Source organism: Heptranchias perlo, chromosome 5 (genome assembly GCF_035084215.1).
Source record: "Heptranchias perlo isolate sHepPer1 chromosome 5, sHepPer1.hap1, whole genome shotgun sequence".
NCBI classification, from domain to species: domain Eukaryota; kingdom Metazoa; phylum Chordata; class Chondrichthyes; order Hexanchiformes; family Hexanchidae; genus Heptranchias; species Heptranchias perlo.
The window spans coordinates 104,657,134-104,682,578 of NC_090329.1; the positions used below are offsets into that span (position 1 = coordinate 104,657,134).

Sequence of the window (25,445 nt, forward strand, 5' to 3'; positions counted from 1 at the left end):
ATTACTTCATCTGTCACTGGTGAAGTGCCTTAAGTACCTCGACGAGGTACATTTGGCTCTTTAACTGTCATCCCGCCGGCACTTCCATTTTTGGGTCTCCCGCGCGCACACAGGCGGGTCCCTGGGAAACTTCGAAGTCGGCGGGTTGGACCCGGCTTCCAAACCCGAACGGGATTTCCGCGATTTTTGGAGCCCCAACGCACCCGCAATTGCACCCTATAATTGAGCCCATGGTTACTATCCCATACTGCATTATATTTGCTGGTGTGAAGCTGAGGGAAATTGGTTGAGTGAATGCATTCTGTGATGTGCTTGTAGAATAAGCATACCACCCAAGACCATGGCTTTAACACAGCTAGTGTTATCCCTTCATCTCGACTTGCAGTAACTGATATACACTCCCCCACCCCCTGAGACTTCAGTGTTCTCTTTGATTGATTGCATAAAATGGAGCTGCATGTTGTTACTTTTGAGAGCTTGCTAATTGTAGTTGCAGTAGTTTAACACCATTCATGGTTTATAATTCACTGACAACTAGCGAGGCATTGTAAATGACACAGAGGGCTTCCTCTATGGCAGAACATGAGCAACAATTGATGGTCCTGAATTTGTCTGAGTGTGAACTCCTCGTAATGCTTTGTAATATCTAATGCTGATATAACTTAATAAAATTAATGCATTTTGTTGGCAAATTCAGTTTATGTTGATGTCCTCGCAGTGAAATTCGCAGCCTCCTCCTCTAACTCATTCTTTCCTAGGATCACAAAACTACAGAACTCCTTACCTCCTTCAACAACAAAAACTTGCATTTATATAGCATCTTTAACGTAGCAAAGGCGCTATATAAACATAGCACTATATAAATACACCACTACCAAGGCACTTCACAGCAGCGTTATCAAACAAAATTTGACACCGAACCACATAAGGAGATATTAGGACTAGTGACCAAAAGCTTGGTCAAAGAGGTGGGTTTTAAGGGGTGCCTTAAAGGAGGAGAGAAAGGTAGAGAGACAAAGAGGTTTAAGGAGGGAATTTCAGAGCTTAGGGCCTTGGTAGCTGAAGGCATGGCCGCCAATGGTGAAGTGATTAAAATCGGGGATGCGCAAGAGGCAAGAATTGGAGAAATGCAGAGATCTTGGAGGGTTGTGGGGCTGGAGGAGGTTACAGAGATAGGGAGGGGCGAGACCATGGAGGGATTTGAGAACAAGGATGAGAATTTTAAAATGGAGGCGTTCCCGGACCGTGAGCCAATATAGGCCAGCGAGCACAGGGGTGATGGGTGAACAGAACTTGGTGTGAGTTAGGATATGGGCAGCAGAGTTTTGGATGAGCTCAAGTTTATGGAGGGTGGAAGATGGGAGGATGGCCAGGACAGCATTGGAATAGTCAAGTCCAGATGTAACAAAGGCATGGATGAGGTTTTTCAACAGCAGATGAGCTGAGGCAAGGGCGGAGACGGGCAATGTTATGGAGGTGGAAGTAGGCAGTCTTGGTGATGGAGTGGATATGTGGTCGTGAGCTTATCTCAGGGTCAAATAGGACACCAAGGTTGCAAACGGTCTTGTTCAGCCTCAGACAGTGGCCAGGGAGCTGGATGGAGCCGGTGGCTAGGGAATGGAATTTGTGGTGGGGACCAAAGACAATGGCTTCGGTCTTCCCAATAATTAGTTGGAGGAAATTTTTGCTCATCCAGTCGGACAAGCAATGTGACAAATGAGATAGTGGAGGGATCAAGAGAGGTGGTGGTGAGGGGGCTGTTCAGTATACATGTGGAACCTGCTGTTGTGTTTTCATTCCTTCTCCTACAATTCTCAGGCTTTCAAAACCCTAATTTGCTGAGTCTTCCTTGTCTCCAACTGGCATGTGCCCAATGCGCCAAAGCCACAATGTATCACGGGCAATTTGCAGCCCTGCTGTTTGTTGTGAGTCCGGCTGGAACGAAACAGGTTAAGAAAATATGCACATGATTTTTCACAGATTTTCACACCCCTCAAATTGATGACATTTTACACAATGGGCCTTGGCCCTTGCCTTGGTTTCTCAACAAACAAAATAAAATAACAAAATAAACAAAATAACAAATAACGCCCTGAAAATAAATTTTTCTTCACCAGTCGAAAGAATGATATTGTTTTGTTTCCTAATGGTTTTCGTCCAGCTATTATTCCAAAAAAAAACATATTTTACAACACATGAAAGTCAACTGACTGCATTTGCATTTTTTAATATTTTCTTTGTTGTTTGCAGCAGTTCAGTTATCTAATTATATCAATTGTAAAATAGCTTTTACTTAATAAGCTGCCTTTTGTATCCTGCAGCTAAGAAAACAAATAAATAAATTACCAGGCGGCAATTTAAAGTAGTCGACTTTTTGCATAATCTGGAGTCAACTTAAAAATTCTGCTTTTTCTGCCACTATTATGAAGAATGGTTGAGTGGATAAATACAGTGTGAGGTGCATTACAGACTAAGGTGGTCCTGCCGTTTGATCTCTGGTGGCCACGAGGCTAGACGATATCAATCATTGTCACGGAGGGGGGTGGGGGGTGTAGTCCTACAATGGGCCTCAGCATTCTTGCGATAATTAGGGGGAAATTATCCAGGATTCTTGATTGTTATCCAGTGATTGCTATATGGGTGTGTTGGATATGTTTGGGCTTGACTGGTATTTTCTTCACAGCCAAATAGCTTGTTGACAATCCATCCCGATACTCGGGTTGCCAACTCGGGTTCGGCCCTATTCAAGGATTTTCATCACATGACCTGCCCCCTCCAACCAATGTGTGCTCAATGCGCCTGGGCCACAATGCACCATAGACACTTTGTAGCCTGGCTGTTTGTTGTGAGTCCGGCCAGAAGGAAACAGGAGAAGAAATTGTGCCAATGATTTATCACAGATTTTCATGCCCCTCAACTTTCTAAACTCAAGGGAATACAAGTTAAGTTTATGTAACCTGTCCCTATAGTATGAGCCCTGGTTTCATTCTAGTGAATCAGTGCTGTAACCACTCCAAGGCAAATATATATTTCCTGAGGTTCTATGCCCAAAACTGAATGCATTACTCCAGATGGGGTCTGACCAAGGGTCTGTACAACGGAAGCATCACTTCATCACTTTTCAAGTCCAATCTTCTTGAGATAAAGGTCAACAATACAATAGCCTTTTTGATTTTGTGCCTGTGCCCAAGTTTTAGTGACTTGCGTACATGGACACCTGAATCCCTTTGCTCCTCCGCAGCTTCTAATCTCTCACCATTAAGAAAATATTCCAATTTGTCTTTCTCATATCCAAAGTGGATGGCTTCATACATCCCCACATTGAACTCCATCTGTTGTAGTTTTGCTCACTCACTTAGTCTGTCCAAGTCCATTTCTAACTTGCTGCTCCCATCTACACAATTTACTATGCCTCTTACCCTAGTGTCATCTGCAAAATTGGATGTATAACTCTCTATTCCTTCATCCAAGACAATATATATGGTGAAAAGCTGATGCCCTGGGAATACCACTTGTCACATCACACCAACCAGATAATATTCTCTTTATCCCTACTCTTTTATCTCTTACCTTCCAACTAATTACCAACCCATATTGCAAGGTTACTTCCAATCCCATGTGCTTTTATTTTTGCTAATAATCCCTAGTGCGGAACTTTATCAAATGCCTTCTGGAAGTCCACATAGATATCATCCATAGACTCTCCCCTATTTTAGAAAAGGAAACCTGCCGCCCTTACCTGATTCAGCCTATATGTGACTCCAGTCCCACATAAATGTGGTTGACTCTTAACTGCCCTCTGAAGTGGCCTAGCAAGCTACTCAGTTGTATCAAACCGCTATAAAGAATAATAAGGATAAAACCGGACTTCAGTGGTTCAGGAAGAAGGCCCACCACCGCCTTCTCAAGGGTAACTAGGGATGGGCAATAAAGTAAACATAATAATCCTGCTAAGCCTACTTATTTTTTTATTTTCAAAAGTGACTTATTTTCCTCCTCAATCGTTTCTTCATCCCTGGTCTGCTGAGAATATAGTTCCTTGACCAACAAGTGGCCATTCTCCATGTGTCGGCTAAGGTTTAAAACCATCCCGGATCTTTGCTCAGACAGTGTGAGTCTGCTGCTGTCTGGTCTGAAGCTGGCTCCAACTCTCTTCACAGACAGTGTGAATCTGCTGCTGTCTGGTCTGAAGCTGGCTCCGACCCTCTTTTCACAGACAGTGTGAGTCTGCTGCTGTCTGGTCTGAAGCTGGCTCCGATCCTCTTTTCACAGACAGTGTGAGTCTGCTGCTGTCTGGTCTGAAGCTGGCTCCGATCCTCTTTTCACAGACAGTGTGAGTCTGCAGCTGTCTGGTCTGAAGCTGGCTCTGACTCTTTTCACAGACAGTGTGAATCTGCTGCTGTCTGGTCTGAAGCTGGCTCCGACCCTCTTTTCACAGACAGTGTGAGTCTGCTGCTGTCTGGTCTGAAGCTGGCTCCGACCCTCTTTTCACAGACAGTGTGAATCTGCTGCTGTCTGGTCTGAAGCTGGCTCTGACTCTTTTCACAGACAGTGTGAGTCTGCTGCTGTCTGGTCTGAAGCTGGCTCTGACTCTTTTCACAGACAGTGTGAGTCTGCTGCTGTCTGGTCTGAAGGGGTGATCTAATCAATTGTTTAAAATGATAAAGGGATTTGATAAGATAGATACAGTGGGACTATTTCCTCTGGTCAGGAAATCCAGAACAAGGGGTCACGATCTTAAAATTAGAGCTAGGCCATTTAGGAGTGAAATCAGGAAGCATTTTTTCATGCAAAGGATAGTGGAAATCTGGAAATCACTCCCCAAAAGGCTGTTGAGGCTAGATCAATTGAAATTTTCAGTACTGAGATTGATAGATTTTTGTTCGGTAAAAGTATCAAGGGATATGGAACCGAAGCGGGTAGATGGAGTTAAGATGCAGATCAACCATGATCTAATTGAATAATCGAACAGGCTCGAGGGCTGAATGGTCTACTCCTGTCCCTCTGTTTCTAAACAACATTATTGATACCAGTTGGGTTTTTACGACAATCTGACAACTTATTAGTCATTTTTATTGGTAAAGTCCCCACCACTTAAACCACCCATGTTCAAATCGGGCAAACATTTAAATCGGGCAAATAGCGCATACCGTTTGCTATTACCATTATTGTCAATTGCAAAATTGGCACTTACCACTTAAGCACACAGGTTGTTTCAGGCAGAAACAGGTGTTCGATTTGTAGTTTGTAACTCATTAAAATTGAAATATCTATTATACTTACTCACCTCTAAGTGGTGTCGGCTACAAGTTAGGATCTTTGCTGTATTCTCTTCATACACTGGTAAGTGAATTAGGAGTTACCTGATAAATAACACACCAGGACTTCCACAAATCTTTTTTTGGCCATGGTATTAGTTCGGGAATTTGAGTTTAAATAAATCACAGCAGATCATCAGCATCGGATTTATGTGATTCATACATTTATTTTCAATAAATTGACCCGAACATCTCAACACTATGGAATTCAATGTAGACAAATGTGAGGTCATCCACTTTGGATCAAAAAGGATAGAACAGGGTACTTTCTAAATGGTAAAAAGTTAAAAACAGTGGATGTCCAAAGGGACTTAGGGGTTCAGGTACATAGATCATTGAAGTGTCATGAACAGGTGCAGAAAATAATCAATAAGGCTAATAGAATGCTGGCCTTTATATCTAGAGGACGAGAGTACAAGGGGGCAGAAGTTATGCTGCAGCTATACAAAACCCTGGTTAGACCGCACCTGCAGTACTGTGAGCAGTTCTGGGCACCGCACCTTCGGAAGGACATATTGGCCTTGGAGGGAGTGCAGCGTAGGTTTACTAGAATGATACCCGGACTTCAAGGGTTAAGTTACGAGGAGAGATTACACAAATTGGGGTTGTATTCTCTAGAGTTTAGAAGGTTATGGGGTGATCTGATCGAAGTTTATAAGATATTAAGGGGAACGGATAGGGTGGATAGAGAGAAACTATTTCCGCTGGTTGGGGATTCTAGGAGTAGGGGGCACAGTCTAAAAATTAGAGCCAGACCTTTCAGGAGCGAGATCAGAAAACATTTCTACACACAAAGGGTGGTAGAAGTTTGGAGCTCTCTTCTGCAAATGGCAATTGATACTAGCTCAATTGCTAAATTTAAATCTGAGAGAGATAGCTTTTTGGCAACCAAATGTATTAAGGGATATGGGCCAACGGCAGGGATATGGAGTTAGATCACAGGTCAGCCATGATCTTATCAAATGGCGGAGCAGGCACGAGGGGCTGAATGGCCTACTCCTGTTCCTATATTCCTATGTTCCTACTAATCAAAAACATTTGTTTCTAATGTACTACGATTTTAAAAAGTGCAAATTTGTAGGATTCCAGTAAGGGTCTTAAAGGAATGGACTGACTGCATTTATCCAAATGCAGTTTGCCTCATTGCAATGCTGTCCATTTATGTACATAATTGATTTAAAGGACAAATAATCTGGAACGATTAATCACCATTGTCTTGACGAGAGGGGAATCTCATAGGGGAATCAAAGATTGTGAGGCAGATTTCAATAATAATGCTGCTTAACACAAGATACAGAGCTATGGTCACAAAATTCATATAAACTGTCCAACGTGTATAGTGGGCAAATCACAGATCTGAAAAAATTCCAGATTTTTTTAAATTGAATTCAAATTCTCAAACTGCCATGGTGGGATTTGAACTCATGTTCTCTGGATTATTAGTCCAAGCTTCTTGATTACGAGTCTAGTAATATAACCACTACACTACTGTACCTGTTTTAGTTTACAGCTATTTGCCTGTTTTTTCTTTCCTTTTATGTCAACCAGTTTATTCTTCATTTTTCAAATTACTTGTTTTCCTGGTTGGACTTGGATTATGAGGGGGGAAAAATAGCCTCTGGCTAGTAGAAACTTGTCTTTAATGATTTGTGTGACCGTATCAATGGGTTAAGAGTTGATATCTTTTACATTTCAATGTTAAATTTTGAAAATTTTTAAAAAACTGTTGTAAGTTTGCTGACACCCACTGTTCATTTGGAATGTTCCCTCAAAATGGGCCTCAGCCTCAACCTCAGAAGAGCATCCTCTACTACATTAGTGGAAGTCTCAACTTCTCATACCAGCTGCCCTTTTGGCCTGTTTGAGTTGGATTGTCAGTTCGGGTCAAATTGTGGTCAGTTTTAGGCTCAACATCTGTACCCATTAGGAACTGAGTTGAGACAACCTAAATTAATGTCACCATAGTACTCTTATAAGCAAAGGACAATTTCATCCAGTCAAACTGAATTCAAACTCATGGTTCAGAGATGAAAGGGCAGTGTATTAACCAATTGGGACACCCAGTCCTGGGGCTTGCGGGGGGTGGGGGGATCTTCACTGAGTGAATTGAAGAAGTTGAAATTTATTGTTTCTTCCATTATTCTGCAGTCATAGTGTGCTACCATCTGAGATTGGGAGCTGCACAGTGTGATTTGAATCTGGCAGCACCCTAGTTATGATGTTAGCCTGCTAATCATGCTCTAACAGATCTGCTCCCAGATGGTAAATTTTAATGTTTTAAGACTTCAGGTAAGAACATCCACTTTTTCAAAACTTTAAAAGAACTCTATTTACAGCACCCAAGAAACCTCATTTGGAGTTCTACTGCATGAGGTATCAAGCCCCAGCGATGCGCCTCCTTGACTGGTTCTCACACTGCTGTGTTCTGGAGTTAGATCGGACCTGGCTCCAGAGCTATATTCCCACTTTTGTGGAAACTGCTTTGGAGTAATACAAAAATGCGAGTATAATTGCATCCTTAGGCAATTACAATTGGGCCTGCTGTGCAGTATTATCAAATAGTCTTCCATAAGGTGTAACTTCTGTTGCATCCCGCTGCTTTCTTAGCAGTTAGATTTGTTAAAGTGAAAAGCAACATTGGCTCAATGCCCAACTTTGCCAGGACGGCTGGTCATTTCTGATCAGTATGTTCCTTAACCAGTTAACCATGAAACTTCATTTGCAGCTTTTCCTTTACACTGATTGTGCTGTCTCCATGGATACCCTATGCTCCACACACACACAACCACACACACACACACACACACACCCGTGTTGTGGACCTTTTCCTTTTATTGAGAAACCCAAGTGCAGGGCCAAGGCCCATTGTGCAGGACTCTACCGACTTTTAAGAGTTTGTGAGATGATAAGGTAAATCAGGTAATAATGGCAAGGACAGGCCAAGCTAGGGTTTTAACAGCAATTGGTTTGTAAGGAAGAAGGGAAGATTGACGGAGGTAATTAATTCCAGCAGTTTTAGGACTTGGGAAAGGATAAGATAGAGTACGAGATACTGCAACACAGTTTACTACTGATCCTGCCTGTCAGCTGTACATTAGTAGAATCCAAAGGTATTTCCACGAACCAAACAATAAAAAAACTTTAGGATCTTTCCGATCAGTGATACTAGGTTCTTTACTATGCGCAGACCATAACAGTAGGAGAACAATCTTTGCTGAAAGATGGTGAAGATGAAAGCGTCTTATTGATAGTCAATGCCTTAAGTCCAAATAATGGGTAGAAAACAGGAAGATGGAAGAACATTAAGCTACTGAGTTCAGCAGGCAGCGAGCAGCCACTATTGATGCATCACACCGAGAAAGCCTACATTCATTTCGATTATGCTTTGAAGAGGTGAAAATAAATTAGATGTCAGACGTGGGTATGCGTAACAATTTGCTGTGAGTTATGCAAATAAAGCCAATAAATGGTGTATTGAAATAAAGGCACCATTCTCTTAATCCCATGACCTTTCTATTTTTTTTCAAATATACACAATTTAAAAAGCGACAGCTCCTGTTATCTAGCAGCAATGCGCGAGAGCGTGTCCGTTTATCATGTTTCATCTCCTGCCAAAAGAGGCGCCAGTGTGGTAAAACCCATGATAAACGCACACCTTCTCATTCATCATTGCCTGCTTTATTGTACAGATGGCTTTGTGAAATGCATAGGAATATTACACCAGAAAATGAGAAGATTTAGTCCTGCATCAGATAATGGCTCACTGGAGAAATGTAATAGTAAATCTGGAACAAGATGATTTCTCATTTAATAGTTCATTGACTTTCCTCTTCGAGGCATTTCCTCCACAGCGATTGCAATGCCTTTATATGCATTTTACAGTCCAACTCAAGCAGTGCTGCTACATTTGTGGACACATTTCTCACAGGCAGATCATTTGTTAGAATTTTAAACAGTTCTGTACAGTTCTGTGTGTATTAATATTCGCAGTGGTATATTCGAGAAATTTGTTTAATGTTTACATTATTAAATCTATTCTTCTGACTCATTAAATATGCAGCTAAAAATGACTCTTCTCCCAACTGATTTCAATATTTTGGCTTGCATCCTCAATGTTCAAATTGTCTGTGTTATGCTATCCTTTCTTATTAGATTTTCCATCCATTTTCAATATCTCCCACTGTTCATAATTCTACCTCCTTTGCTTGTTCAGACTATTTACCACAGCGAGCCCTAATGTAAAAATTATATATATTTCCGTACCATAAAATTACACACATGGGTCTCAATTTAGTCATCTTACAGTAATCCGCATGAAGAATAATAATGTTTTGGCATACAGATAAGCAGTGAAAAATGAGTGACAATCGATTTTTTTTTCAGCATAATTTTATTTTCATGTTATTTTCACTTAGACCACATGACTACTCAGTGCCTCCCTCATCGTTTATGTTTGTGACTCATCTTATGGCCTGACAGTTCACTTACTATGAGAATTGCATTTGCAATAAGGTAGATGAATTAACAGCGCAGATAGATATTAACGGGTATGATATAGTTGCGATTACGGAGACATGGCTGCAAGGATGGGAACTGAACATCCAGGGGTATTCAATATTTAGGAAGGACAGGGAGAAAGGGAAAGGAGGTGGGGTAGCATTGTTAGTAAAGGAGGAAATCAATTCAATAGTGAGGAAGGATATTGGCTCGGAAAATCACGATGTGGAATCTGTGTGGGTGGAGCTAAGAAACACCAAGGGGCAGAAAATGTTGGTGGGGGTTGTCTATAGGCCCCCCAAACAGTAGTGGAGATGTAGGGGAGGGCATACAGGAAATTAGAGATGCATGCAAGAAGGGTACAACTATAATCATAGGTGACTTTAATCTACATATAGATTGGTCAAACCAAATTAGCAATAATACTGTGGGGGAGGAATTCCTGGAGTGTGTACGTGATGGATTTCTAGACCAATACGTTGAGGAACCAACTAGAGTACAGGCGATCCTGGACTGGGTATTGTGCAATGAGAAAGGATTAATTAACAATCTTGTTGTGCGGGGTCCCTTAGGGAAGAGCGACCATAACATGATAGAATTCCTCATTAAGATGGAGAGTGAAGTAGTTGAATCCGAAACTAGGGTCCTGAATCTAAAAAAAGGAAATTACGAAAGTATGAGGTGCGAGTTGGCTATGATAGATTGGGGAACTTTACTGAAAGGGATGATGGTGGATAGGCAATGGCTAATATTTAAAGAACATGTGCAGGAATTACAACAATTATTCATTCCTGTCTGGCGCAAAAATAAAACAGGAAAGGTGGCTCAACCGTGGCTTACAAAAAAAATTAGGGCTAGTATTAGATCCAAAGAGGAGACATATAAAATTGCCAGAAAAAGCGGCAAGCCTGAGGATTGGAACCAGTTTAGAATTCAGCAAAGGAGAGCAAAGAGATTGATTAAGAGGGGAAAAATAGAGTATGAGAGTAAACTAACAGGGAACATAAAAACTAACTGTAAAAGCTTCTATAAATATGTCAAGAGAAAAGATTAGTGAAGACAAATGTAAGTCCCTCACAGTCAGAAATGGGGGAAATTATAATGGGGAACAAAGAAATGGCAGAACAATTAAACACATACTTTGGTTCTGTTTTCACAAAGGAGGACGCAAATAACATCCCCGAAATGTTAGGAAACCAAGGGTCTAGTGAGGGAGGAACTGAAGGAAATCAGTATTAGTAAAAAAAATAGTGCTAGGGAAATTAATGGGGCTAAAGGCTGACAAATCCCCAGGGCCTGATAATCCACATCCCAGAGTACTAAAGGAAGTGGCCCTGGAAATAGTGGATGCATTGGTGATCATCTTCCAAAATTCTATAGACTCTGGAACAGTTCCCACAGATTGGAGGGTGGCAAATGTAACGCCACTATTTAAAAAAGGAGGGAGAGAAAAAACAGGGAATTACAGACCAGTTAGCCTAACATCAGTAGTGGGGAAAATGCTAGAGTCTATTATAAAGGATGTGATAACAGAACACTTGGAGGGCATTAACTGGAGTGGACAAAGTCAGCATTGATTTATGAAAGGGAAATCGTGCTTAACAAATCTACTGGAGTTTTTTGAGGATGTAACTAGTAGAATAGATAGGGGAGAACCAGTGGATGTGGTGTACTTGGATTTTCAGAAGGCTTTTGATAAGGTCCCACACAAGAGGTTAGTGTGCAAAATTAAAGCACATGGGATTGGGAGGAATATACTGGCATGGATTGAGCATTGGTTGACAGACAGGAAACAGAGAGTAGGAATAAACGGGTCTTTTTCCGGGTGGCAGGCAGTGACCAGTGGGGTACCGCAGGGATCAGTGCTTGGGCCCCAGCTAGTCACAATATATATCAATGATTTGGATGAGGGAACTGAATGTAACATTTCCAAGTTTGCAGACAACACAAAGCTGGGGTGGAATGTGAGCTGTGAGGAGGATGCAAAGAGGCTCCAATGTGATTTAGACAAATTGGGTGAGTGGGCAAGAACATGGCAGATGCAGTATAACGTGGATAAATGTGAAGTTATCCACTTTGGTTGTAAAAACAGATTATTATCGAATGGTGATAGATTGGGAAAAGGGGAGGTGCAACGAGACCTGGGTGTCCTTGTACACCAGTCGCTGAAAGCGAGCATTCAGGTGCAGCAAGCAGTTAGGAAGGCGAATGTACGTTGGCGTTCATTGCAAGAGGATTTGTGTACAGGAACAGGGATGACTTACTGCAGTTGTACACGGCCTTGGTGAGACCACATCTGGAGTATTGTGTGCAGTTTTGGTCTCCTTGCCTGAGGAAGGATATCCTTGCCATGGAGAGAGTGCAACAAAGGTTTACCAGACTGATTCCTGGGATGGCAGGACTGACGTCTGAGGAGAGATTGGGTTGACTAGGCCTATATTCACTAGAGTTTAGAAGAATGAGAGGTGATCTCGTCGAAACATATAAAATTCTAACAGGACTTGACAGACTAGATGCAGGAGGATGTTCCCGATAGCTGGGGAATCCAGAACCAGGGGTCACAGTCTCAGGATACGGGGTATGCCATTTAGAACCGAGATGAGGAGAAATTTCTTCACTCAGAGGGTGGTGAACCTGTGGAATTCTCTACCACAGAAGGGAGTGGAGGCCGTCATTAGATGTATTCAAGAAGGAGATAGATATATTTCTTAATGCTAAAGGGATCAAGGGATATGGGGAAAAAGCGGGATCAGGGTACTGAGTTAGACGATCAGCCATGATCATTTTGAATGGCGGAGCAGGCCCGAAGGGCCGAATGGCCTACTCCTGCTCCTATTTTCTATGATTCTATGATTCTCTGAATTAGAGTGGATTTATCGTATGTCTTATTTTATGTGTTGATGAAAATACAGTGCACTTATTGCAGTGACACCGATTTACCCAAAGCAGTGTTAGAAATTTACTTTTACACATGTAATAGCCCTGTTTAGCTATTGGGGAATTCTCTCCCCCAAAATGCCGTGGATGCTGGGACAATTGCAGCTTTCAACAATGAGATCGATAGATTTTTGATAGGTAAGGATATCAAGGGATATGAAGCTAAGACGGGTAAATGGAGTTGAGGTATAGATCAGCCATGATCGAATTGAATGACAGAGCGGGCTCAAGGGGCTGAATGACCTACTCCTGTTCCTACGTTTACAAAATGCATAATTTGGTTGCAAAAGGTTATTGGCTTTGAGAATGATATCTGAACAGGTTGGTATTTTTCAGGCTCAAAGGCTGCCAACTGACAAAGCGATGAACTGACGAAGGCCTGGGATTAGGTCTGTTACTCTCTTCAGGGAATGTAAAGAGAGGGAGGAAAATTAGTTGAAAATGGATTTTTGTTTTATATATTCTACACCACAAAGGTATCTTTTAATGTTAAAAATGAATTCTGGTAGCCTGCTATACCACTGTTGACATGTTAATTATTTAAAATTGCAATAGCAATACGAAAGCAGCAAGCAGCTAAGTTCAGACATTGGCCTAGAATTCCCTCGAACAGCATAACCAGCAAGTTACAGCGAAATTTACACCAATCTTCACATTGGCGAGTTACTTTGAAATTTCCTGAGAATTCATTAGCATTTGCCAGAATGTGAAATCAGTGTAAACAATCTGTGCCGAGGAAAGCGCCGAATTTATGTCATATTTCTTCTTCAAGTCCATTTATGCATGAAAAATTAAAGTTTGACGCCATCATTTATGTATATTAGGCATAGCATGTTTAAGAAAATGCACTAATTTTTCAATTTTTAATGCAAATCATTCTGATGCCTTAAAGATGCAGAAAATAAATTGTAAATCTCAGTGAAGAGAAATAAAAAAAAAATGCTTAATAAAATTACCATAAAACACCAGAAATGTGACTTTAGGCCCTGTTGTGCCTAAAATTTTAGACTTAAATCTAAAGCCCGTTTAGAACTGGCTTAAATTCAGGAAATTTACATGAGCTGTGCTTTAGTTCGGGGGCAGAGCTATGTTAATGAGCAGCCGAGGGTCTTGGCAGAGTTTTCATGGAATTAGTGTAAAAGATCTCGGAATTTCGGTGGTATAAACGGGCATAAATCACTTACGCTCAACTTTTCTCAAACTTTTGCATTGAAAATCAGTACTGCGCTGTGCTTTGGCGGTGGTTCTGGCGCAAGCTTTCAGGAAATTCCAGGCATAAGCTATATTTCAATTAATTTTACAACTGTTTCTGTTAGTTTGTTTTGATGTAGTGGGTGTCAATTTCGTATTCTGAATCAAATCAAACTAGAATAATTGTTTTTAGCACCATTTTTTATCTGATGAGTAAAATGCATTGAATTATTCATGATATAGAAGCTGTTGTATTTATAATGATTTCATGTGGAGCTTGCCTTTCCCAATTTCACAACAATAAGAGCAGGCAGTGAAAATGTATCTCCCCATTTACAGCGCTGTGAAAATGGAACACCTCATTGTGATTTTCTGTTTTCTCTTTTGCGTCTTTTTCTCCCATCACATCCCGTTTGGGCTGGTGCTTGTTTGCAAATCCCTCCATGGCCTCGCCCCTCCCTATCTCTGCGACCTCCTCCAGCCCTACAACCCTCCAAGATCACTGCGCACCTCCAATTCTGGCCTCTTGCACACCCCTGATTTTAATCGCTCCACCACTGGCGACTGTGTCTTCAGCTGGCTAGGCCCTAAGCTCTGGAATTCCCTCCCTAAACCTCTCCACCTCTCACTCCTCCTTTAAGACGCTCCTTAAAACTTACCTCTGTGACATAGCTGTCCTAATATCTCCTTATGTAGCTTGGTGTCAAATTTTGTATGATATCCTGTGAAGTGCCTTGGGACATTTTACTATGTTAGAGGCGCTATATAAATGCAAGTTGTTGTTGTTTCTGCTCGGCACTTTTTTCTAATCCTTTCTTTCCAGTAAGACAAAGTAAAAGAATGTTGTGAAGACAGGGCGAGTAAAAGCTCTGCATTAAGTGTCAGTTCGGCTCAGTAGTAGCACTTTCTCCTCTGTAAGTTGTGGGTTCAAGCCCCACAGGACTTGAGCACATGTCTAGGCCAACACTTCAGTGCAGTTGAGGAGTGCTACATTGTTGGAGATGCTGCCTTTCAGGTGAGATGTTAAACTGGGGCCCCATGTGCCTGTTCAGGTGGATGTAAAAACTCCCATGCCACTATTCTAAGAAAATCAGAGGAGTTGTCCTGATGTCCTGGCCAAAATTTATCTCTCAACTACCACCACCACCAAAATAAAAATCCAGATTTTCTGGTCATTTATCTCATTTATCTCTCGGTCCCTGCTTATGGGACCATGCAAATTGGTTGCCACATTTCCCTATAAAATAATGCTGGCTGCACTTTGAAAGTAAATCATTGGCTGTGAAGCACTTTGGGGCATCTTAAGGATGTGAAAGGCATTAGATAAATGCAAGTTTGTTCTTTCTATTAAAATTACAAGTTCTAGAAAATGAGAGAAGAAAGCAGTACTTGCGTTGAGTGGCCTAACCAATGGTCCTTAAAGCAACTGCTGCAGGCCGCTCAAAAACAGATGCGTTAAACTTTTAAAAAATTTTTTGTGGGGTCAAAAGAGTCCTCTGCAGTCCTCCCCTGGGATCACCTCCCCACCCCAAACCTTTAACTTACCTGCGCTGGCTGGGCTCCGTGCTGGAGCTGCTGGTTTTTACTCTCCAATCGGCAAGCTGCTCAGAATGCGCAAACAGCTCACTGACCGTATAGAAACAAGGCCCGACCACGAAAACCGGATGGGCCTCGAATCGATAGCAGCAGGTCTCACACCGCCCAACTCCCGCCCAATGGAATCGGACACAGCTTTATCTACCTCCTGGATTTTATTTTTAAAACAGCATTCACATAAACCAAAGGCTGATATTGTCAGTAAGGCTGATGTCAGTAATGCTGAACACAGTAACCGAATTTTAATGCCGAGCTGCTTCTTGAACAGAAACTGCCTGAAAACTCCCCAGTGAGGCAGCGTCAGCTCCTTTTTCTGCGCATTTGCTTTTGTTCCTCTATTCATTTCTGTGATCCTGACATGTTAAGTACTTTCCAGCACGGGTTACTAGATAGGTCAGGAGTGAGAACCCGGTCTGATTTTTTTCTACTGCATAACCGTGGGACCTTGAAACCAACTGTAGTGCCCTTACTGCTTCCTTGGCTGGGATAAATCAGATAAACCATTATAGACCAGGGATAGCACTGGGACCTTCTGGCCTGTATGACCACATGGTACATTTACCCACCACGGATAAATGAGTTTTTTTTAAAAAAGACTTTGGGTGTACAGTTTACACTATAGAAATTTCTGCACAGTCCACTTGAAAAACTGACTGTCTGGTCCAACACTAGACAGATGGAAACACTGGCATTTTGAAAACACACACCATATCAAAGCAAAGAGTGTTGGATTCTAAGGTTCCAGATGCTATATATGAGGCAGCACAAAATTTTACAGTCCCTTTTTTGAGAGAGCGGGGGAAGAGTTAATTAAAAATGTTGTCGAGCTTAGTTTCTGACCCCATATCCTTTACATCACAATGAGTGCCTACTGCCACCTTCTTAACATCACCCGTCTCTGCCCCTACCTCAGTCTATTGGCTGCTGAAACCCTCATCCATGCCTTTTTCATTTTCAGACTCGACTAATATTAATGTTCTCCTGTCCAGCCTCTCATTCTTCACCCTCTTCAGCTTCAGCTCATCTTAAATCTCTGCAGCCTGTATCCTGCCCTGCAGTTCCCGTTCACCCATCATCTCAGTCCTTGCTGACCTACTGGTCCCCTAATGCCTCAAATTTAAAATTCTCATCCTTTTTTTTTAAAAAAAGAAAGGATATTCTTAAACTAGAAAGAGTGCAGAAAAGATTTACTAGGATGCTACCGGGACTTGATGGTTTGACTTATAGGGAGAGGTTAGACGGACTGGGACTTTTTTCCCTGGAGAGTAGGAGGTTAAGGGGTGATCTTATAGAAGTCTATAAAATAATGAGGGGCATAGATAAGGTCGATAGTCAAAATCTTTTCCCAAAGGTAGGGGAGTCTATAACGAGGGGGCACAGATTTAAGGTGAGAGGGGAGAGATACAAAAGGGCCCAGAGGGGCAATTTTTTCACTCAAAGGGTGGTGAGTGTCTGGAACGAGCTGCCAGAGGCAGTAGTAGAGGCGGGTACAATTTTGTCTTTTAAAAAGCATTTGGACAGTTACATGGGTAAGATGGGTATTGAGGGATATGGGCCAAGTGCAGGAAATTGGGACTAGCTTAGTGGTATAAACTGGGCGACATGGACATGTTGGGCCGAAAGGCCTGTTTCCATGTTGTAACTTCTATGATTCTATGATTCTATGAAAATCCCTGCATGGTCTTGCTCCTCCCTATCAATTCCCCCTTAAACTCTCTTGTTTTCTGACTCGGGCTTCTTGTCCATCCATTTCCCTTCGCCCATCATTGGCAGCCATGCCTTCAGCCGCCTAGGCCTGATGCTCTCGAATTCCTTCCTTAAACCCTTCCATCTCTCCAACTCCTCTCCTCCTTTAAGACCCTTCTTAAAAGCCACCTCTATGACCAAGATTTTGGTCACCCTCTCTACTATCTCCTCCTTTGGCTCGGCATCCAATGTTTGATTATGTCTCTGTGAAGCACCTTGTGATCTTCTACATTAGAAGCATTATATAAATGCAGGCTGTTGTTGTTAGGTAAATACAATTGATGATGCAATAACATCATTGTTCTACTGGCCATGGCATCATTACGTGCACCCATTCATAAACCTGATAAAGTCCATTGCATTAATCATCAGTGGGGAAGGTTGAGGTGGAACCCAGTTCCGCTGCAATTCTACACTGTGTAAGACGTCCAGGTAATTCTGGGGAGGAGAAGCCTTCCACCCACCCACATAAAGGGGGCATGAATTGTAGGAGTCCAGGGCTATCTCGGAATTCCTCCACTTAAACGCCTCATCACAACACAGCCTGAGTCAGAGGGGATCAATTATCTTTCTGGACATGGGCATTTGCTGTCTTCGGAGCAGAAGATACAATTGGCAGCCTTATCACTTTGGCCGTTCCCAAACCTCTGGTCAGCTGTCAGAGTGGCATGCTGTTGGAGCGGGCACCTCTGATGCCCTTTATGCGCATGGCCCACTCTCCTAGAGTATAAAATGATCCCAATCCCACGAATTGCGATGAGGTCTGCGTCAATGTCCACGGGCGGACAGGATTTCCATACTGCTGCGTTTGTGCTGGCGGAGTGGAACTCCCCCAAATTTGGGGCCACAACCTCCTGATAAGAGCAATTTTAGTTTTTAACAGCTATTGTTTGTCCAGTCCTACTTGCTCTTGAGAGGAATGAACTGTACACTACCTCGGTGCTTTCACACACTGTAATAACCACATTCATGTGCAGTAAGTGATAATGTACAATGCAGAATTCGTTTGTGGAAATTGTTACAGAGGAACTGTTCCAAAAGAACGTTCCATAATGGAGTGACTTAAGCACAGTAACTCGTAAAACAGATTGCAGCATGCCAATGGGTGTTTAGTGCAGGAATAATTAAATGAGTCACTGAGACAGACAATATATATTGACTATTCATGCAAAGTAACTCCCTGAAGGTTGTGATGGAGATTGATAGTGCGGATAAATGATCGAAACCAAAGGCAAGTGTGCATTGTTGCATCACACTCAAAGCATTATTGGCCGATAACTGCTGCCATTTATTGCAATGTAACCTCTGGTACATTTGTATAAATCTGTTTTAACTGTTGCAAATTATTGTAGTGAGATTAAAATACATCTGCTCTGTTTGAAAGCATTACCTGAAGTTATTTTGGTAAATCGTTGTACTTGTAGCCTTCTAAAGGCCGGGTTTATGTTTTTACAAAACCCACCATTAGCAAATGGAAAAAAGTATCACTTATTTGTATCATTGTGCCCGATGCTAGATTTGGGAACATGTGGAGAAATGTAATAACACTCGTTTTAATGAGAATACAATGCAATTTAACAGTTCATAAAACAGTAAAATTTAATCCGACATTGCAAGTTTTATTAAATTTCACCAGGAGAAAATCTGGTGTGTGACATGTGTGAGTTAACACTGATGATCTCAGACATAATAGACTTAATTAACTGATGCTGGGGAAGGGGGGGTTGTTTCCAAGCTGTTGATTATTGATATTACTGAGCAGAGATGATAGTGTTTGTGACTGGGAGGAGGGGGGAAGAGGTTGAAGATGTGGTGGAACAAGAACAAACTTTGTTTCTTAATAAAGTTGAATGTTTTGTTTTTAGTTAAATGTGGAACTCACATATTAGTGAACTATTTGTATTCTTTCCAGCAATGTTTTGGTCATGGACAAATGTCCACGGCATTAGGGAAATAGAAATGCTGTCAGCTCCAGATATTCACAACAGGTCACAATATCGAATTCCAATAGAGTATATGCTGTGGAATTCTTAATGCAAACACAAAAGCGATTTTGAAAAAAGAAGACCCTTGCAAGTTCTGGAAATGTGAAGTAAGATCAGAAGGGTAGGAGTTCTGAAGGTGCGGTTGTGCTGACAGAAATGCGGCAGGGTGGATTTTTTGCCCACTGCTCTGTCCCCACCATGACCCCATCCAAAATTCCAGTGACAGAGTCATTTAAATATTCGGGACGGGTGCTCGCACCGGTAGCAGTGCTACAGTGGCACCCGCTCGTCACAACTGCAGGAATGTCTCTCAATGGAAGTCCAAAAGGCATAAAAAGGAAACTTGCCTTTTAAGCTGCTCCCGTAGTGGCAGGCCCACATTGATATGGCAGGCACAGATGTGACCCAGTACGCCTGCTTCCTGCAGGTGTACCTACTGCTAGCTACATTGATGACGAATCTGGAGGGATTTCTGGGGACACCGGGAAACCCCCACACCTAAAAGTGACGTTGGGAGGATGGGCAAAACAATAACCTGCTCCCCCTCTGCATCGGAAGTTGCTGTGAGACCGAGGAAGAGGTGGAAACCAGGCGTAGGCAAAAGTGCAAGCACAGACACAGGCAGTTTATTAACGCATAATGTTGCAAGACCTCTCTGAGCACGGCAACGACCCCCACCCCCATGTTACACTATGCTACGGTATGCTCCTAATTCCATGTTACCATATAGAGCCAAAATTACAGTAGCCTACATCCTAAAAATTACAGAATAAGGACTAGCTATTTTGTCTTTTTTCCTTTGTGGCTGGTATTTGCCTACTTCTGAGGCCTGGCATTGAGATGTACCAACCAGATTCCTTTCCCAGGCTGTCGCTTGCTTGGCACTTTCTTTGTGAACAGCTGAAATAAAGACCGAAAATGGTTTCCTTGTGTGTCGCTGAGGTGTGTCAAGGAAATGAAGTTTGTTATGGTGGAGTGAAAAATGCTTTCAAGGAAATATTCTGATCAGCTCCCTCAAGAGGGCTTTCCTAGTGCAAGGCATACATGCCATACTGTGAGCATTCATCTTGTGACATAGCCAGCACATCCTTTTATATACATGTATTTGTTTATGTATCTTTAAAAAATACTGTGAACCATTGACCAACTTGTGCATGTGTGAGCATGAAGTGAGCCCATTTGTACACGTGGAAATGAAAAATTGGCCCACTTGAGCACAGTATTTACTTATTACTATAAATACAGTTTGAAAAGCTGAAAATAAGAATTTGCACATGGGGCCTCTCGTGTCAAAAAAATAATAATAACTGCATTTATATAGTGCCATATCCTGTTGAAAAATCTGAAAGCAGTTCACACAATGAAGGTATATAATGTAATGACTGTTTTGCTGTTTGTTCTTCAATTATCAAAACTTTGAAAGCTGGACTATCTTGTTCAGAACTAAACTGGTATCCACCATTCTGACACTAGAGTCTTAGTAGGCACGACATGAATGACCAATGCAGAGTAGCAATCAGCAAAGGTAATAGAAAGCTGAACTATATAGTCAAAACAAAGCACAAAAGAAAATACTAAAACTATGGCGTTCTAGTAAGACTACACCTTGAGGACTGTGTTCAGTTTTGGTCACTGAGACAGAAGGGAGACATTTGAGTCAGATAAGGGAACACGGGCTTAAACTAGTGAAAGGCAAATTTAGGACTGATATCAGGAATCACACAATGATTGATCAATAGATGGAATGGACTTCTGAATAAAGCCTGGAGTTATTTGAAAAATAACTTAATGCTGCAGTGGGTGAGGTGGGAGTGGAGGGGGGGGGGCTTTCTGAATGTAGAAGATGGGCTGAATGGCCTTCCATATCTGGAATTATCTTGTGTTGAGCTGTCAGGAATGTCCCAACACACAGTACCACGGAATGATGGAATACAGGATTGTGCCGTGATTTTCCACACAGTGAGCTCTGGTTTCAAATGTGCCACCCCAGGCATTTGCTCAGTGGAGGCCAGACACTTCTCCACAGTAAGTGGGGGAGGACGTGCAATATTATTGTATGAATGCTCAACACATACATAGCCAGTTCCTCTTTTTTTAATGGCGGTGTTTACCTGTTATAAATAAACGGGTTAATTCCCCCATCAGAATAATGGATCAAGGAATTTAATACAAAAATGTTCAGCTTTCACACGACGATATCAACCTTCCCACACTAGTAGGCCTGATAGTTTTATTAAAACTAAAGGTACCATAGGGAGAGAACAATACTGAATTCCAGCTCTGACAACATCCCATAGCTGGACACACGGTGTATAAAGGCCCACAAACGTACAGAACAGCAGGTCTGGTGAGGGTCACAGGTGAAGGGGATTGGTCACAAAATATGGCCCTGTAGCCATATTGTGAGTAAGACTGTTATAGTCCCTTTCAACAAGAAGATTTTAACATTGGAGACAGACTCCACAGTATAGTGACTATCAATAAAGAAATGACTATCAGACCTGCCAAGAAAGATTTTTATGATTTTCAGTTTCATATTTTTTTCATTAACGTTTTAACAAAAGGGTGCTTTATAAAAATGAAAGATCTGACACATTTATGCTTACCCTCAGGTGTTAAATGGTATTTTACTTGGTAGAAAGTGACCTAACTAGCTGAGTTTTGAAAATAAAAATGAAAATCAATCTGAAACATAAAAAAAATGTGAGAAATGCAGAACAGGTCGAAAGGTTATCATTTCGGGCGTGACCTTTCATCGTTATCTCTTGCAACATTAGGACCACTGATATAAATGTTCCGGTCTAGCAGCATCAGTGTGATTTGTTTTTGTGCTTGTGCTTCATATTTCAGACGAATGCTGCCTTAGTGTACGACGCCGTTCACGTTGTATCGGTGGCTGTCCAGCAGTCTCCACAGATGACCGTCAGCTCGTTACAGTGTAACAGGCACAAACCCTGGCGCTTTGGAAGCCGCTTCATGAAGTTCATTAAAGAGGTACTGCGGCAAAATGTTTGTAACTTTTTTCCTTGTGTACCTTTTAATTCCACTTACCCTCTACACAATGTCAGTGTTACGTTCTTTGTAAATCCATTGAATGGGTCATTGATTGCATGAGTGCCAAAAATATGTCTATCACACAGCTTAATAATATTGGGCTATATTTTCCTATTTTCTGGAAAAATAAAGGGGCTGATCCCCTTTCTTCTCCATTTTCTTCCTACATTGCAACAGAAGATTACACTTTTAAAGTACTTCATTGGTTGTAAAACGCTTTGGGGATTCCTGAGATCATGAAAGGCGCTATAGAAATGCAAGTCTTTCTTTTTTATTAGTTACAACTTGCTAATAAAATGGCAGGAGCACATGGTTTTGAAATGTACAATTTTGGTGAATACAAAATTCGTTAGCAGAGATCACTAACAAAAACACTGCCAGTCACAAAGCAGCTGTAATAATTATCCTTTGACACTCCTCAAATATCTGGTAAGCCATTTTACCAATATATAAAGGTTGAAAAGGTTGGTTATTGGCTGTGGAGTGTGAATCATTTTTCCGAAATGGATGAATGGCAATTTCGAAAAGCCAGCAGGTGTCTGTGAACTGTGTTATGGAGAAACATCAGGACCTCTGGCAGAGGAGAAAGACCCCTAATCATTGTCAAAGAAGAAACTAGCTTGGCCATTTTTCATTGAGAATTTGAACTCTGTGTAAGTATAAAGATCGTGCAGAAGAAGTCACACAACTTTGGAAAGGGCACAAAAGTAAGGCAAGACTATCATTGCAAATTAGCAACAGATAATTTTCAGATGCATAAATCACACACGTATAGCAGCAGGGCATGAAGTGGAAAATTTAGTGGCTGATAGCATCAGAAAGCTCTCATTGAACAGAAGAGAGCCGATTTGAACCCTCCCCGCCTGGCGGAAACTGTAGTGGGCGGGCAGTTAAAATGACCCGTGCGACTTACCCACACGGATGCTGCCTTCCTGTCGATCTTAACATGCTTTTTGTGAGGAGGCGAGAGGGGCACCTGCTGGAAGTCCTTGTATGAATATGCAGATCAGGCTCTGCTGATGCCATCGGGGCCCAGCTGCATATTCAAAGTAGGTCCTGGTGGTAAGAGGAATTGGGATCAGAAGAGGCCCAGCAAGGTAAGTGTATTTAATTTTTTTGTAGTTTCTTTGTGGGCCTGGAGGAGCTAAATTAATAAACAGAAGAACATATGGCCTATTGTGATGGGATAGTTAAAAGTGAAAAACAACATGATAGAAAGAATCAGAGTTAAGGAGGCTGAGAATTCATGGGTCAGTGATCCCAGCATAACTGCCAAGATTTGCCCACTAGGAACCTTTGCCACTGACCACACCCGAGTATGTGGGGTCAGGGGCAGGTTCCTCAATTTAAATAATCCTATTGGGTGCCTACACCACTACTAGTGCCTGCCATAGTGGGGACAGGTGCAAGTTGCAGCTGCTTCACTGTGCCCCGGCAGCCCAAGGCCCAGCAGCATGTGGGCTGGGACCTATTGTTCCCTTATAAAAGGGGCTGAGTTTTCACTGTTTCCTTATTTTTACTTTAGCAATCCAGGCCAAGAGCCAGGTCAAGAGAGCCAGGCCTGGACTCCAGGTGGATCCCACTTCTGCTGGTCGCTTGGCGAACCAGCCACTGGCTGGACTCCAGGCTGGTGCCAAAGAAATTCCCAGCCTGGGAGTTCCTATCTGACCAGCCACAGCCCTTCTGACACGAGTGACCATGTTTGGGACTGCCCCAAACAAGGCGCAGCAGAAATTAAAAGTGCACTGTTGGCACTTCTAGAGCAGGTTCTGCTCTAATTTGCGGGCCTCCCCTGCGTTCCTGCTCGAGTTATTTATTTGGAAAGGGAATGTCAAGAGGCACAGGTATGTATGACATGTGGCAGGATCATCATCACATTCTCTCTGACTGTCAGTGGGATCATCCATGTACAGCCTGGGGTAAGTTGCTTTTATGTTCCTTTGTGATTACGAAAAAACACTTTAAAGTCTTGGGGGGGGGGGTTTTTAACCCTCACCCATGATGGGCGGGAGAGGGTCGGTGGGGGTTCAATTGCGAAAACCGTGAAACCTGACCCTAACCCGCCATGAACGCGCCTACTTCTTGTTTTACCATGGCGGGTTTGGAGGAAGTTGACTAACCCACTCTGGAGAGGTGGGTCGGTAATTATAATATGTTAATGAGGCTGCGTTCCTCAGACTTTGGCAGCCATTTAAATTTAAACGGCTGCGGGCTGGGTTTCCCACGGCTTGGGAAACTGAAGGGAGGCGAGAACAGACGGATCCAACAGTGAAGTGCTTTTCCAGCACTGCTTCTGGGCCAGGAGGAGCAGGAGGAGCAGGTGTGCTACCCCCCGACCCCCCAAGCTAACCTGTCACAATCTACCTCCTTCCTTGCGATCAACCTACCCACCCCCCAACAATGGGCCAACCCCCACTCCCCCCGACTCCCGCGATCTCGCCCTCTTCACTGCCGTGCTCCGAGCCCCTCGTCCTCTCCCTCTGTCTTCTCCGGTTGCCACAGACCGTCCCCAGCAGTGCCCGCCTTCAGCTTTCTACTGCAAGCTTTCCCGCCCGGCAGCGGCCAGCCTTCAATCTGGTCGGCAGCCGGGCGGAAAACAGAGTAAAAGAATTCTAATGAGGTCCCGCCCTTAAAATCATCAGGACCTCTGCCTTCCCGGCCGCTGACACGTGCCCTCACTCCCTCCCCGCCTCCCCTTAAATATCGGGGTCATTATAAGTAAGAAAATGTATTCTGCATCACACAAACAACTCAAGGATGATTATTACAATAACTGAATTCTGTCAAGAGTTGCTAGGTACAGTCTCCACCTCTTACACCATCCTCCTTGCAAGCTTATCATGGGAAGCCGCCTATATCGGACAAATGGCACTAACCATTTGCCAGTACCATTAGAATCAATTACAAAGGCGCCACTTATTACATATTAAGTGCGTCAGCTATTTCGGGCAGTTCTTTGCATCACTTTAACCCCTGTACGATATTTACTGATGTGCGATGTTCAGTTCTTATCTCTGACAAGGACTCCATGAAACCTCCATGTTGCCACGTATCTCTCCCACGATTCTTTCTTTGCTGGCAGACTCGCACTTCTCCAGGTCAGTATTGGAACTGATTGGAT

General features: G+C 42.5%; 1 protein-coding gene across 2 annotated transcripts in view; it reads left to right on the plus strand.

Annotated features, from left to right (window-relative positions):
- The window catches only part of LOC137321491 (glutamate receptor ionotropic, kainate 2), a 394,735-nt gene that overhangs the window by 198,917 nt on the left and 170,373 nt on the right, over positions 1-25,445 (plus strand). For both annotated transcript variants that reach the window (XM_067983881.1, XM_067983882.1), the window contains exon 7: positions 22,121-22,264. In XM_067983881.1, coding sequence (XP_067839982.1) covers positions 22,121-22,264 — 144 coding nt within the window. The remainder of the gene's footprint in view (positions 1-22,120; positions 22,265-25,445) is intronic.